Below are 15,863 nucleotides of genomic sequence, written 5' to 3' on the forward strand. Positions count from 1 at the left end.
ACAGCATGGAAGAAACTTCTTCCTTATAGACTTTTATTTTTACTAGCTTGCATGGCTCCTGTGGATAGTACTTGTGTTGTAAATCCCAGTCTAGCATACTCCACTTGTTTTTGTACACCTTGGTGTACACTAAGGGATCCAACTTAAAAGGCCCTGATTATCCTATTAAGTAAGCCTCTCTGGTGATGTCTTAATGAGGAAATCCAGGGCTGCCCTGTGATTTGCAGGTGTGTTTGGTCATGTCTTCTCTCTTGCTCTCTTCCCTTCTACACATGGGGTACCGAGGAAGGAAATTGGGTATGTGGTCAGGGTTCCAATTTAAATGATCAGGGGAATGGGGCTGTGTTAAGATTTGAAGATCATAGAATATTCTGAGTTGGAAGGGACCCTTAAGGATCATCAAGTCCAACATGATGCATGTACTTGCCGCTCTGTGTAGGCACAGGCTTAAGGAAGGCCCTCAGTTTCCACAGTAGAAAACTTTCCATTTTTTTTTGCAAAGCTTGTTGCTGCCTATGTTCACTTTATCATACCTCCACAATCAAATTACTGTTAAAACACGTTTAACACTGTTAAATGACTAGTTGAGAGCTATATATACTTAATAGTTAAAAATAATTAGAAATCTTGTAGTAAGAAGAATACCTAAATATTTTTCACAGCCTAAAATTCAACATTTGAAAAATTTGTATAAGTTTTGCAGTTCTATACTTTAGTTTAACTCCCGTTATACTAAAAGAGACAGAAGTATTTCTGGAAGAAGCAAAGGAATCCAAAATGTGTTTATATTCAGGAGAAGAGGGGAGGAAAAAAAAATTAAAAAAAAAAAATTAAAAAGGAAATTAGTGGGTACTGTTTTGTGTGCAATTCCCAAGTATATTTTAAAAACATTGAATTTTTATAGCCAAATTATATTTTCTGCTAACAGGGAGTTGGGGAGGGATAAATAATAGAATGATTGACAAATCTTTTAGGGCCTGATTTTACAAGATGCTGCGCACCTCCTGATTGCTGCCAATCACTTTCATTTTTTTTCATTCAATCCGAGAACATATGGCATTATTCAGATGGTGCTGAGCACCTTCAATCACAGTCCTCCTAATGCCACAACATCCTCGTTCTTTGCAAATGTGTGAATTGCTGTTGACATTTTAAATTGGAGGGTTATTTGGTCTTTGTCTGGACAAACTCCCTGCTAATATAAATGGATGTCCTGCCTCAGCAAGGATTGCAACACTAAACAATAAATTATCAAGTTTATAAGCACTATTTTATGTACACAAAGTTTGTGAAATATCAGTTTGGTTTATAAAGTTCTTTACTACTTCCCCTTTCATTTGATGGTGGGGGGTGGAAAAGTACCGTTCTTGTGGAGAACCAAAGTTTAGTTTACTCTCAGTGCAACTTTTGAAAAGTGGAAGCTCTGGATGTTATGTGCACAAGGCAGTTGATTTAAAGAGATCAGAAAGATGCTTACAAAGAATATAAGTAAATCACTTTCAACATACTGATTGTCCTGCATTACAGTTAACTGTAGAGAATCTCTAGTCATGTCTATCTGTTTTTGATGCCTCTACAGAATAACTGTCCAGCATCCTCTGCCCAACCAATCAGAATGTAGGAAAATCTACAGATATGACGGAATCTACTGTGAATCTACCTACCAGAAGTATGTTGAAATCTGTGTGAGTCTTGCATCTAGCTCGTGCATTTAGTGCTCGTGCTCTCCCGCTATTCAGAAATTACACGCGTTGAAACCTTATACCTCTGCTTATGTACAAAACCTCTAAAGCAGGGACAGAAATATGGTGTTTAATTCTTTGGGATTGTGCTCTAAAAGCTAAAAAGCAAATAAATAAAAGACCCTATGATTTTGCTAAATCTTAGGTATGCTTCTGTACAGTGCAATAAACAAGAATGTATACACTAGAAAATCTAAGCAAAATGTATTGCACAGGTGCTTGACATCTTAGGGATTTGAAAGGTGTGTTATGTATAAATTAGCTGTCACTTTTTTTTCAGTCGTGTAATGGAATGATGAGTTGTAATTTGCATAATCCTTTAAGAAGTCAAATTATACTGTCATGTAGCAGACTTAACATGCTAGCTAGGATTTCATAGCTTTGCAGCTAATTAGTATGTACCTTACAGGACAGTTAAATTGAAGTTGAGTCCTCTTGCTTTGCAGTCATTTGCCTTTGTCCACTGCCCTAACAGAGCCCACTTTTGTGTGTAACTAAAGATTGTTACTGGAGCTTCTGACAAAAGTGCTGTTACTGTGGGCAGGCAACTGTAACATGCTTACTTATGTTTCTTCTGCAATCTATCAGTAAAGTTTATATTTCACTGCAGTAAGGATTTAATAACACTTTTACGTAGAATTTAAAGTATATATTTACAGATATAAATGATTTTGTATTAATATATTGCAAATGCATTATGAGTTTTCTGTAATCTTACTGAATTTTGAAGCTTTCTGTCACTTGGTGTTTATTTTTCATATTCCAACTATATCCTTATTTTTTCACTATTACTATTTTCTTGTGTATGACAGACTATTAAAAAAACCACAACCATTAGCTTCTAAATGTCAGTTGTACTTGCATTGGAACAAAATGTTTCTTCAGTAAGGTCATCATACTCATAGTTTTTCAGGTCACATTCTCATCCAATCTTATTCCATAATGTACTGTTGTTTTGTGAAATTTTCGGTGTGTGTGTATATATATTCGGTAACACCATAAACACATTAAGTAACTGGTGCTTTTGAGTAAATCAAGAGTATCATTTTGGTTTAGGGAAGTGAGAGGATAAAGAGAAATCTAGATTTATGAATATAATTTTAGCATTAATATAACTTTGAGCCAAAATGGAAGTCTGAATATTGGCTTGGCTTCTTGTGTTCATACCTACTTTTGGTGTGAGATATTTGTGCTAAACATCAATTTATAAATATTTTTTACATTTTGTTTTTCCTATCTTAGTCTGCAAATAAGCAGTGAGTGTCCAGGGTAATTTAAGCAGTCTGTTAGTGGGACTGTAAATGTCAGCATAGAGCTTAACTTTTATGATTGTACTTTTCTTGCAATTTAAGTTCAGTAATCATAAAAATGTATTCATTTGTTCAAATGTTTAAAAACAGATTTGTTGTATACTATTTATATCAGGTTTTAGAACAACCTAAAGATTTTAAAACTTTGTAGAAATTGGACCTTGGAACAGTTTGTTATGAGTGCGATATATAGTGATGCAGAATAGCTGTTTATCTTAATATTTGAAATTAGGTAGACTTTGTAGTCAGTATGGTTAAAACAGTTAGCAGTGCTGACCACAAAATAGGGTAGTAGATGTTCACTTACAGGTACATATATAGTAGCAAATAGGTATTGGCCAAATAGATCTCCCTGCCACCCTCAATGGCAAATTCAACTCCCCCAAAAGGCAAAAATTTGGACAGGCAATGAGGCAGTTCTAATTGATACCTGTTTTGTCACAACCTGAAATTCCTAATGTGAATTGGTTTAAGTACTACTGACCAGTTCCACAAGTGAGGTGAAAGCATAGATTATTTTTTGAAAACTAAGGGCTGTCTTTCTACAGAAAAGAGTGCTTTTTGATTAGTGGAGTTTCCCACTTGGTGGTACTTCAGTGCTATTTAAGTTCTCTGAGTCGTTCTTTGTATTCTTTCCAATGGATGTTTTTGGTACTTTTTCCCATGGTAACTTATTTCCAATGATATAAAAGTTTTAGTGAGAAGTTTTCATCAACTTGTTTAACAACCATAACAGAATCAAGGTGTATTAGTGACATTTTAAAGCTTATACTTCAGTGCTGCAAGACAAATGTGAACTTTTGGTATGAGACAACTGTGTGTGAAGTAATATTTACTCACCTACACACTGCTGTTCACTGCTGTTGCAGATAGGACTGCAGCTTTGGTAGTCATGATACCAGTAGCTTCAAACTGCTTGGGGCAGCACAGCAGTGGCAGGCACTGAAAAGCAGCAGGAGGCTCAGTGTGGGGTGCCAATCCTAGCAGGGTATCTGGCTGTGAACCCAGGCAGCATTCAAGTGCAGTGGTCTTCCAGAGCTATGTTGTGGGCTGTACTAGACTCCACTTAACTTTAAACTGGAGAATATTATCATATACCTGACAAATATATCTATGGAAACTGGTAACTTGTGTTCCTTTGGAAGTATCTTAAGGTTCTTTATAGTTCCTGAAGTTGTTCAGAGTTATTTAATCTTTTTTTTTTTTTTAATTCTGGTTCTCTTGTGGTATAACCACTTGCTGAACTTCAGTCTGTGCAGATTGTACATGCTGAGAATGCTTGTTTGTTTTTGATGATGGGACTCTTCAACTTCTTTTATAATGGAGCTTCCTTACAGGGTTTTTATTTCTTCCTTCTCCCTCCCCCCCACATTTTTAAATGGAAAAAAAAATAATATTATGCTGCTATGCTGAGAGCCTACTTCAGATTTATGCTTAACTGCCTACCTATTAAAGATATTTTGTGTGAAGCTACTTAGCAATTTAAATCAAGATATTCTGATCCTTTCTGTAAAAATCTGAAAGGATCGTGCCCCGACCTTCCACTCCAGAAATACTTCCCCAAATGTTTTCTGAGAAGTAACTTATTAAACTTTATTTCTGGTATGTACTAGCACTAATGTTTTTAAGAGTTCTTAAAGTTTTAGGTTAGTTAAAGCATTTTACTTGAGGAAAATAATTGCAGATTTTTTACTGCAACATCCCTGAGGAGTTGGTCCAATGATTACATGAGATAATATTTTGTCTATTTCATGTGTATTGAATATGTTAGTGTGAATCACTCTAGGCTATTTATTTAACTTACAGTTTGGTCTTATAGATGCCACTAGATATACCACCTAGAACAGAGTGGAATATACTGTTGCAAAAGCTGATGTGCCTCACACCCTTCCCAAAATCCAAACAAAAGATTTCCCCTTCCCTTGTCTGTCACCTTGGTTGCTATGGGCCTATGTTTTTTGAGGTGGCTGTAAATGTAAATAAATATTTTAAAAAGCTCTAAAATTTGAGAACAATTGCAATTTGTTTCTGCTTTTGCTTGTGGTAATGACCAACACACCACAATTTTTTATAATAAGACTTCACCACTGTGGTTTTTGAATTAGATTACATGTCTTGAGCTATGGCAGTAAAAACAGAAACCTATCAGTTACTGCCCTGGAATTTGGCAGTCCATATTTCCCCTTTTTTTTTTTTTTCCATTTTCACTCCACACAGCTGTAGCCAGGAATGTCCAGCTTCTTTGTGGTGTCAAACAAAATTGACAATAAAAAGAAATAGTCAACTAGAACTGAGAAGAAAATGTAACCAAGCTGCCAAGGTTTTTCCCTCTTGTCCAGTTTGAAAATCCTTTCTTTTGTTAGCTGAGACACTTACTTACGTTTTGCACTCTTGTTCAACTTTATGGAGTGTCAAATAGAGAACAAAGTCTGGGTAGAAGATCTCCAGAGATGGTGCATCTCTCTGCACATGCTCCAGTTATGTTTGTTGCTGAATTACAAGGAATAATGGCTTGTCAAGAAAAGTATGTTTTTTTCTTTTTTGTCTGTAGGGAGTTTCAGTTGTGTACAAGCAGAGGATATCTCAGTTATTCGTTCTTCTCCTTGAAGTTGTTCTATTCATAAAGTGGCCCTTCAGAGTATTATCTGGATTGTGAGGGTGAAATTCCCCATTTGGTGGCTGTTCTGTACTACCTCCAAAGCAATGGTGGAAGCATCATTTCTTCTTCATTTCTTCCTGTCTATATAAAGCAAGCTTAAGGTCATGTCTCTTTTCCAGAGGAAAACAAAGAATAGGAAAGAGTTCTGCAGCAATGTATTTTTTCTGAAATCAAGAGCATGGAGTAAACATGCAAGGAAAACACCTCACTTACTTAAGTTGTGGAAATACATCTGTGGCTTTATTAGCTCTTTTTCCCTTCATTTCTCTGCAAATTACTGAAATGAGCATAGAACAGAAGTCTTACTGATTTCAGTGTAAGAAGAGGAGCAGTTTGTCCTGGAAGGTATGGCTTGTTCATATATACATTATCATCATGAGCCTGTAAATGCTTGAAATATCCAACCTTGCCAGACTAAATAAGCTACCTTGATGGCTCAAAACCTGTAAATATTTGCACAACTGAGAAAAGGATGTGCAAGACTAAACCATTCTTGTCAGCCTCTTAAGTTTAAATTAAGGATCATTTATGAAATGGATAAAACAAAAAATTGATTTACATGCCCATGAAATCTTGTGGCCCTGCTAGACAACACATTTTCATACTGCATTATGTGCTATTTCATTTCACCTGCTTTAGTAAAGGCAAAGGCCTTTGTCTTTGTCCAGGGAAGTTTTAGGTTGGATCTTAGGAAGAACTTTTTTACCGAAAGGGTTGTTAGACATTGGAACAGGCTGCCCAGGGAAGTGGTGGAGTCACCATCCCTGGAAGTCTTTAAAAGACGTTTAGATGTAGAGCTTAGGGATATGGTTTAGTGGGGACTGTTCGTGTTAGGTTAGAGGTTGGACTCGATGATCTTGAGGTCTCTTCCAACCTAGAAATTCTGTGATTCTGTCTTGCACAGTAGATCTGTCTTTAGGGTGGTGTTCTCTCTAACCTCTTCTTACAATATATTAGTTTAAAATCTAATAACCTTAATTCATTATTTATTAGTATCTGTAAAAGAAGCCGCTGCTAACTCATGCAACAGGCCTGTCAATACAAATCTACTGGTTCTTATAGCCTCTCTCTAGGAACTCTCTATAGCAAAATTTTTACCCCTTTTATAGCTGCCTAGTTTTGCTTTCACCTTTGTGTAGTTTTGAGCATATCTGTAGGGTTTTTATGCTGGGTTGTTCTAGATGTCTTTTTCAGCAAAAAAAGGAAGTCTTCAACTGAGTTTAAAACACGTCCAGAAGTGAGCCTATGTCATCTTGCATGTTGAATATGAGTGGGCTTTCTCTGGGTATGAAATGAGATTAGCTGTGCCACTTTAAAATGATTAACGATCACTTGGCTAGCATTAAGTTGAACATCTAATCCTTGGCTGATTGGAGCATTTAAGAGAACACCACTCAAACATAACTTTTCAATAACAAATTTTATCATACTTCTACTATTACGACATAGATATTGCACTGGTTTTAAATCTCTCTGAGATTAGTGGAATGTACTTTGAATAGAGAATGGGAGACGCATAAAGGTTACCTGATTTTTTTCCACTGAATAATACAGGGCCACATTATTCAGGTTTACAAAATCCCATTCAGTTTACAGTTCAATACAGATTTTGAAGATTCACTTAAGCTTTGCAGTGTCTAATTGTAATATCTATTCTGAGTTAAATCCTGAGGTGAATTTAATATTGGTCAATTGACCAATTAGACAATTACCTTTTGCTTGCTTGCATGCAATCCATGTTAAACTGGCTGGGTTGTCAGGTCCTGTGACCACACCCTTTGAATAAAATATTGTCTGCTAATTCCCTGTTAAGATATGTTTTTGATAGTCTATGGAAATGGTTCTTGCATTTCATTTTAATTCCAGTTCTGAAAGTTGTTTTGAGTTATGCTACTGGTTTCAGTAATGGAAAGATCAATTCAAATTATCAGTTACCGAGGTACTCTGTATTCAGCAAGGGTTCAGTTCTCCTATGCTCTTTCAGTAATTCTTTGCTTTACACAAATAAAGAAATATTAATATCTAGCATGCCCAAAATATTGCTTGGGAAAACAGTGAGCAAGAGCAATACATTTCATTTACCAGCAATTTATACATTCATTCCACAGCTAGGATTTTTTTTTTTTCCACAAAGTATTAAAAGCCAAATACCTGCGTTTAGTTTATATGTGAAAGCCATAGATATCAGTAACAAAGGTATCATGGATCATTTTAGGTATCCATTTGAAAGGCGGAGCTCCAGCTCTTTGCAATTTTCTTGATTTCGAAGAACAGTACAAGATAACTAACAGAATCCTGCAACTTCTGGCTCCTTTTTAGAAGGAAAATTCTGATTATAAGAACAGTGAAAGTAAATCCTGCCTTTCTTTAGCTGAACTGTGTTTACTGTTAGTTACCATTTCCATTAAGTATTGTTACCTTACCTTATTCAGAAGTTTTCCTTTTGGTAGCAGAAACTTACCAAATCCAGCATTAAGCAGTTGAAGAATCCTTTAATAATCATGATGTTCTTCAGTTCTTCCCCTGTGCATTTAGATACTCATAGAGTAACCAATTGACCTTCTATCCTTCCCTTTGACAGAGGTTTCCACTCTTGTTCTTAGCAAGGCAATTTGTCTAGAGTCTGAACACCTCTTTGCAGCTGTCTTCAGTCTTCCTAGTTTAAATACTGGTATAGTCTACTGGTTGTTCTTTTGCTAGTACTCAAGGATTCTAGATACAAAACAGTACAACCTTCTTGCATGCAGTTTGAAACAATGATTGTGGTTCTGCATTGGTGACACAGACCTGTTGCTACCCAGTGTTTAATTGTGTATATCAAAGGATTGCATTTGTGGCACTAGACAAGGCATTACACTGTATGCTAATGTTAATTAAATTACCATCATCCATACACCCCTTTCTAGGTAATTATATTGCCTTTATCTGGAATCTGCGTTCTTAGTTACTAGACAGAGAAATTTGTGCTCTGCTATATGAAAACATCTTACTCAAGTGAGCCCAGGCTGCTATGCAATCTGTAGAACTGACAACTCCTTGGTATTTACCATTTTATCTTTTGTGTCATCTGCAAATTTTACTGGGATGGATTTTTTCTTTCATATCACTGATTTATTCTCATGTATGGGTACTCTGTAGGGAATAAAGGACTCAAGGAGCTCTTTCCCTGTGTGGAGTACTTGGTAGGTCTAATTCATATTTCAGAGCTGTTGGTCATAATGGCTGGGAAGCAAATTAGGGCTGTTGGCACTGATGAGTTGCAACCAAATGGGGCAGTGAGCCATGAGCATGTGTTACTTTTAGCAGTATGAGGTGACAGCAGCCCTTCTTCAAAGTAATGTAAGGTCTATTTTGCATAGTGACGCTGCTGAGATACAGGAGACAATTCTCCCTTGAAAATTTGTGCATTTGTAGTGATGGCTAATTCACTCTAAAATTCACTCTAAAAAAAAAATCACTCAAAAAAAAATCTCTTTCTGGAAAAGAAAACTGGGTTATTTGCAGATGGTTAGCAAATTAAAAGAATGTGTTCATGCAAAAAGGAGTTCAAAGAGGTGGCTTTTGGAAAACTGGAAACCTTTCATGTTAGTTTTCTTCCTAAACATTTTTTTTATTTCCAAATGATGCTTTCATTTAGAAATAGATCTGCTGTCAAACAACCAGAGAATTATTTAATGAAATGTTAAAAATAAATAAATAAATAAATAATTGAAACAGGTTCAGAGTTTTACCAGAAATTACTTTTTAGTTATTTTTGTCCTCCATTCTTCTGTCACTTCCCCTGCCTCCAAAAGGGTTTCATAGAATAAACCTCAAAATTGTGCTCTGATTTGTAAAAATAAATAAATAATAATAATAAAATTATATATATATATTTAGTGAGGTTGGCAACTTTAGACCTGCATAGCACTTGATTCTGTTTAAGGCTTAAGTTGTTCAGTCATTAATTCTACCACCTAGCTGTAGAGCTTCATGGTACAAAAGTGGCATAACTCATATTTCACATTCAGATGCAGAAATATCACTAAACTTCTGGCTTATATATGACAAAACTGTTGAATTCTTGCTAGAATACTTTGAGAAATGAGTAGCATTTGATAATGCTACTTTATGCTGATTTGTTTTCCATCTAAGAGGAAAAAAAGCTGCTTTAGTGAGGAAAAAAAATTTAGCAAAGCATGTATCATCTCAAATTGGTTTACAAAAAAACAAGACTTGTGTTATACTTTTAAAATCTTTTTGTCCATATCTTTAAAATGTTTTTCTTAGTTCTATGTTCATGTGCACATACATGCACACGCATACAAGGTTTTGAAAATAAAGCAAGTGATTTTAGGGGAAGAATGAAAGTGGAATGCATATTTCATGTGAGTACAATAGGAAGGTGAAAATGTGTAATTATCTTTAGGTGTAAAACTAATTCTGTAGTGTCAAAAACAAGAACAAAAAACATTGCAGTACCATAAAATCAAAGATGATATTAGGATTTTCCTTTAATTTCTGGTAACTATGAAATAAATTTATCAGAAATGCCAAGCAAAAAATCTGTGCATCTCCTGGCTAATCAATCTGTCATATCTCAGTCTTCTGCTCATTGAGTAACAGGCGATTCATGAAAATAGATATCTTTTCCTGTTATAGTTGCATTGAACTTCCTCTTACAGTTTCATGAAGCATGTTGGGTCTGTGCCATCTTGTAGACTGAGGACTGTGATGCAGAGTAGTCTAAGATGCTGTATCATGTACTGTTTAATCAGGCTGCACCATTTAGAGCATGTGTGGTATACTGGGAATAATTTGTAAAGTCTTTCCAGTGTTTATATAAAAGGTGAAATTCCCTTACCTCTGCACAAAAGTCAGTTAAATGGACTGTGGGGAACCAAGCAGCAGTTGAATGAATTAATTTCATGTACCTGTCCATAGTTGGCTGTGACACTGCAGTGTGGCTCCTCTGCAGCTGAATCACAGCCAGGGCCCTTAAATGCTTTTGTGGAGTTTCTGGGCTGCTGTGTTTATCAGTGCTGATCAATTGCCTCCTTGCCTAGATGTGTGCTGTGCAGTCTTCCACCCTCTTGCAAAACTGGAATGACTAACTTGTGTGCCTAGTGGGTAACTGTAGGCCTCACTATTGGGTGGACTTGGCTACCTGTTATGGCCTTTAAGACTCAAAGTAATCACAGCATTAGGGGAGAGAGCACTTAACACTGTTCCCTTGTGTGTAGCCTCCTAGAAGCTACTGTGTATGCTGCTTCATCCAGGGAGTCACCATCCTTGGGGGTTGTTTAAGAAAAGGTTGGTTATGGTACTTCAAGACATGGTTCAGTGTGTTACACTGGTGGTAGTGGGGATGGCTGGACAAGATGATCTTGGAGGTCTTTTCCAGCCCTTAGTGATTCTATGAACCTATCTGGAGGGAGAGGCTGTGGTGCATTCACCACAGTGAAAAATCTATTTCTGGTCAGTACTTTATGCTGGTGACTGTGACACATGTATGAAGGGAGGTGAAGGGAGACAGCACAAACTTTCAAGCTGTAAACCAGCTTGTGTAACCTGATTGCACTGCACAGTGCCATGAGGGCTCAGGCCACGATGTGTGGAAGCACCACAGTGTCATGGATGTTTCTGTGCTTGGCTGTAGATGAGGCAGCCAGTCACCTGTATAAGGGGTGATCAGTGATGATCAATGAATACAAAAGGTGCATCAGATTCTTCCTGTTTAGATATTAATGGTCAGCAGCAATAATACTTAGCCAGAAGCGTGTCTGGCTGTGAAACTTACTTAGAAAACTCTATTTTGCATTTAATGGGATATAAAAGAAGAAAGGAAAACATGATATAATAGATGTAAAACTCTCTTCAGACCTGTAGCAGCATATACTCTTTATTTCCCTTGTTTTCTAAATAGTAAAAATTACAGAAAACCCTATAATATGTTTACACAGAAGCTGTGGTATTATAACTCAATAAAAATCTCACGTGTAGTCTGTTTACACAGTCTCTGGCCTTTGTTTCATAACTGTCTTTTGGTATAGCATACAGTTTTTGTCTAACAGGATTTTCTTTGTCCTGCTGTTATGTTCTACCTTTTGGGTACTAGAAAGGATGTTGACATCTTACTAACTTTAGAAGTTGAATTGAACAATAGAAAATGAATCAAGATATTTTACTAAATATCTTGGTTCAGAGATTTTAATTTAAAAAGGAAAATACAATCTATAGTATATGTTGGTGTAGCTTAGTCAAAGATATCTAAGTGGTGTAGTGTCCCACTTCAACCAAGTTGTATCAGTAGAAACCTGTATAGCATGTATTGTTTTACTTCTGTAACTGTTATTTGACTGATAATTGCTTGTATTGCTAATAACGGATGTTTTTTTCTTGTGTGGGTATAAAGCAAACCTTTGCTGATATAGTTTACATGCAAAGTCTTTGCCACAGTGGTGTTCCAAAATTGCTCTGTTGTTGAAGTGCTCCTAATGTAGATCAAAATAAGTCTCCTATTGTAGGATATGAAGGGATGTGATTTTTTATGTGACTTGTGGTGAATCATCATTGGGATAAAGAAACTTGAGCTGTAGCATGTTTAAAAATCAATCAAATTTTTCATTTTTCTTTTTCCTAACACTTGAGATCACTTTCTATCATTTTGTTGTAGACTTGAATTAAGGCTGAGAAACCTAATCTTCTTAGTAGTTTCACGTATTTTATTTTTGGTCTTCGTAGAATCCTCCTGATGCTGTGACCTACCTGATTAACTATGACAATACTATCCATATGAAATCTCACATGGTTGAACTCCTTTGCATTGAAGTCAAATGCTGTTTTTTAAAAAAAAAAAAACCTTTCCAGAGAATACTCTGAGCTTTTTCACCCCATCAATCAAAATTGAAGTGAGAAACCTAATGATCATATCCTAGTAAGACACAATGCCTTGCTGCTTGCTTTGGGCAACACCTAGATCTTATAACTAAGAGAGCATTTCATGGCTATCATAGCAGGAGGCTTTCTGGCTTCCAGGGGTAGCAGCATGCTTTTAGAATCGCTGCATTGCTGCTTGATTACTGATGACAGTTATGTAACATGCTGGACCCAGCATGACCGACAGAGGCAGTTCTGATTCATATCACCCTGGGGAGCATCAGGCATGTATCCAGACTGTGCATCAGCATCAATGGTAACTGTGGCATTGAAATTGCTAGAAAGGCATAGCATCAGATAATCATCCATAAAAACGTGCTACTGAATGGCTGTAAAATTCACAGCTGGTAGATCCATATCTTATGGGAGGATGGTACTGTGTAACAGGCAAAAATCTGTTACGTTTACCAAACAGGTCAAAGCAACCTCATTGGGTAGTTTTTTTCAGTGTTGATGCTTTCCCCCTCACCTACTTCCCCAAGAATACTTACAAATTATAAACAGACCTTTTGTGAGATATCAAAATGTGAGCAAATCAACCACTCCAGGCCTAGGTTATTGCTTAGAGGTTACACTGAAATCTAAATATTGACACTGCCACTAAATGGAATGCAATGCATTTCTGAATATCAGCAATTAGATTTACTTTCCTGACTTTTTTTATGTTTCAAATTGATTTTCTTTTGTTCAGTTACTTTGTATCCTTGCAGCAATGCCCACTCCAAAGAGTTACAATAGTCCAAGCAGTGTTGGTCAGACTAGTGAATTGCTCTCTTTTCTTTCCTAGTTAACACCAGTTGCTTTCTATTTTAAGTTGAAAACAAGCTCATCTCCCTCAAATTGAGGAAAGACTCTTCTTGTATCTGGATCTTTTAAGAATTCATAAGAAAGGTGAATAAACATACTTCATTGCTGTTCAGATAATTTTATATGGGAATTGGCTGACCCTTTAATACTCTGGCTTTTATAAGGATAAGTACCCTTTTTCTCAGAGACAGCTTAAGGAGGTGAAGTCCTTCCCTGGTCCAGTTTGCCCAAGCATTTTTTTTTAGTGGATAGCTGGCCCTTGCCATACAGCCCTTCCAAGTGTCTAACTACAAGTCTTGATGGCATGGCAGCAATATACTCAAGGTTGTAAGTGGGAGGCTTCTTGCTTTCTTTTTCTTGCTACTGGAGAACACTACAGTTCTGATGCGTGGTGTTCGCTCCTGTCTGTGTGTGCTCTTAGGATGTTTGAAATTAACATTTTATGATAATGCTCCTAGCTTTTCAATGTCAGGCCCTTGGAAGTAAAGCTTTGTTTATGCTCCTGTGCTCTAAGAGTAGTTTTCCTGCATGTTCTAAGTGTTAGATGTGGTATAAGGCTCATCTGTTTACGCGTAGATATTTTATAAGAGGAGATTCTGGGAAATGTATTAAAACTCATTTTGAGATGCAATTTCTTATATTATCTGTTACATTATATACATATATATATATATATATCTGTTATCTTATATTATCTGGTATATTATCTTTCTCCACAAGCTCATCTAAGCAATGTGTGCAAGTGTCAGCCACTTGCTGTGTTTAAGCAAAATTTTACATCTGCATTAGAATAAAGAACATAGTTGGAGTTCATATGGGTGCTGCATATTGCATAAAGGCAATATGACATCAAGAACAGGAAGTTATGTTTTAGAACAAATGGAGTAGTAACTGTAAACAGGAAATTAGTGTTTTTTTTTCCAACTTCATATTTCCGTTTTGATACTGAAAGTCTCCCCACATCTAATCAATATTCTTATTTACTTATGGCTACCCTATAGCATCCTCTGTCATTGGCTGCACTGACTGTTACTTACCCAGTTACTTACCCGTCTTCCAGAGGCTGGAGGTCATTGTTCATTATGGCAGGCACACCAGCACACTGTAGTGCTATCAGGGGTACTTGGGTAGATTAGTGCCTGATACTGTTTTTAATGTGCCCATCACTTTCAATGATGTACCTCGTTTCCCCTGGCTTGAGGCTTGTGTTCAGGAGTCCACGGTATGCATTCCAGATGGCACTGCAGACAGCGTCTGCCAGGGAAAAACAGGTAAATATAATGAACCAGGGAGGTAATTGGAGAACTGTACTGTGTAATTTGATTATGATCTCAGATGCAAGGGATTCAAAAATACTAGTTAAAAAATAAATACTGGTGTTACAATGTTTATTATATGGTAGTAAACAATCCACTCAGTAAACATGAGAATTTAGGTCAGAGCTGTAATTTACCGCACTGGTGAAGAAAAAAAAAAATTGTGGTAGAATGAACTGTCATGCTATTACATGTACATTTTGATGTGTTTTTTTTTCAGTGGTGTGGGTTTTTTCAATGGAAGCAGGTTTGGAATAATGAAAATCATGCTTTTTAATTTAAGCCTTTAGTAAGGTGAAACAACTTTTTTTTTTATTTACAAGAGTAGAATATATATTCAAAACATTCTGTGATGCCAACTTTGACAACTGCATAATTATTTTTTTTGAGCTGAGCCTTACTCATGTCCTTGCCTTAAAAAAAAAAAAAAAAAAACCTGCATGAAAAAAAATATCTGGATACCTTAAATTTCTTTGCTGAGTCTTCTGTCCTTAAAACCCAACAAACTACTTCCTGCCTTGCTATTATTTCATAAAAATAAACAGTGGTTTGAAAACAAAACAAAACATTTTCTTCCAAAGCACTGGCCACAGTTCTTTCAGTTCTTACCAGAGCAATCAGACAGCTTTTCCCACAAATTGTTTTCCCAGATTGTGAGAGGAAGACTCATATTAAATTCAACATAAGTCCTACAATCTTAGATATATAGGCCTCCATCAGATGGTAGTGCCAGATCTTCAGCGACTTCATACTTGCTGTAAGTCTGGTCTATCATCTGTCTTGCACCTTGTGTAGCCACTAACTCCTGGATGCATAAAATCCTAATTGGAACAGTAGCATTTTACATCTACTTCAGATATTTCTTTAGTTATGTGATAACAGCATATATAGATGGTCTATATGCTATAGGTGTAAGAACGTTTGCAATAGAAACTTGCTGTTTGTAATGTTGTAAGGACCTGGTTAGTTAAGGTGAATGGGGTTGGTGGGAGGCTGGGAAGGTGGATCATCTCCTAACTCTGTAGCTTGCCCAGAGAAGCTAATTACATCTGCAGATAGGTATGATTTTGGTTGTCAGACTGGGCATATATGTTCAGGGGCGCACAAGCAC

General features: G+C 36.4%; 1 protein-coding gene across 11 annotated transcripts in view; it reads left to right on the forward strand.

Moving 5' to 3' along the window:
- The window catches only part of NPAS3 (neuronal PAS domain protein 3), a 613,181-nt gene that overhangs the window by 83,566 nt on the left and 513,752 nt on the right, over nucleotides 1–15,863 (forward strand). For 6 of the 11 annotated variants that reach the window (XM_038179119.2, XM_027458865.3, XM_038179120.2 and 3 more), the window contains one exon: nucleotides 1,580–1,669. The exons of the other annotated variants lie outside the window; for them this stretch is intronic. In XM_038179119.2, the coding sequence (XP_038035047.2) occupies nucleotides 1,580–1,669 (90 nt within the window). The remainder of the gene's footprint in view (nucleotides 1–1,579; nucleotides 1,670–15,863) is intronic. 11 annotated transcript variants of the gene reach the window in all.

Source organism: Anas platyrhynchos, chromosome 5 (genome assembly GCF_047663525.1).
Source record: "Anas platyrhynchos isolate ZD024472 breed Pekin duck chromosome 5, IASCAAS_PekinDuck_T2T, whole genome shotgun sequence".
Lineage (NCBI taxonomy): Eukaryota > Metazoa > Chordata > Aves > Anseriformes > Anatidae > Anas > Anas platyrhynchos.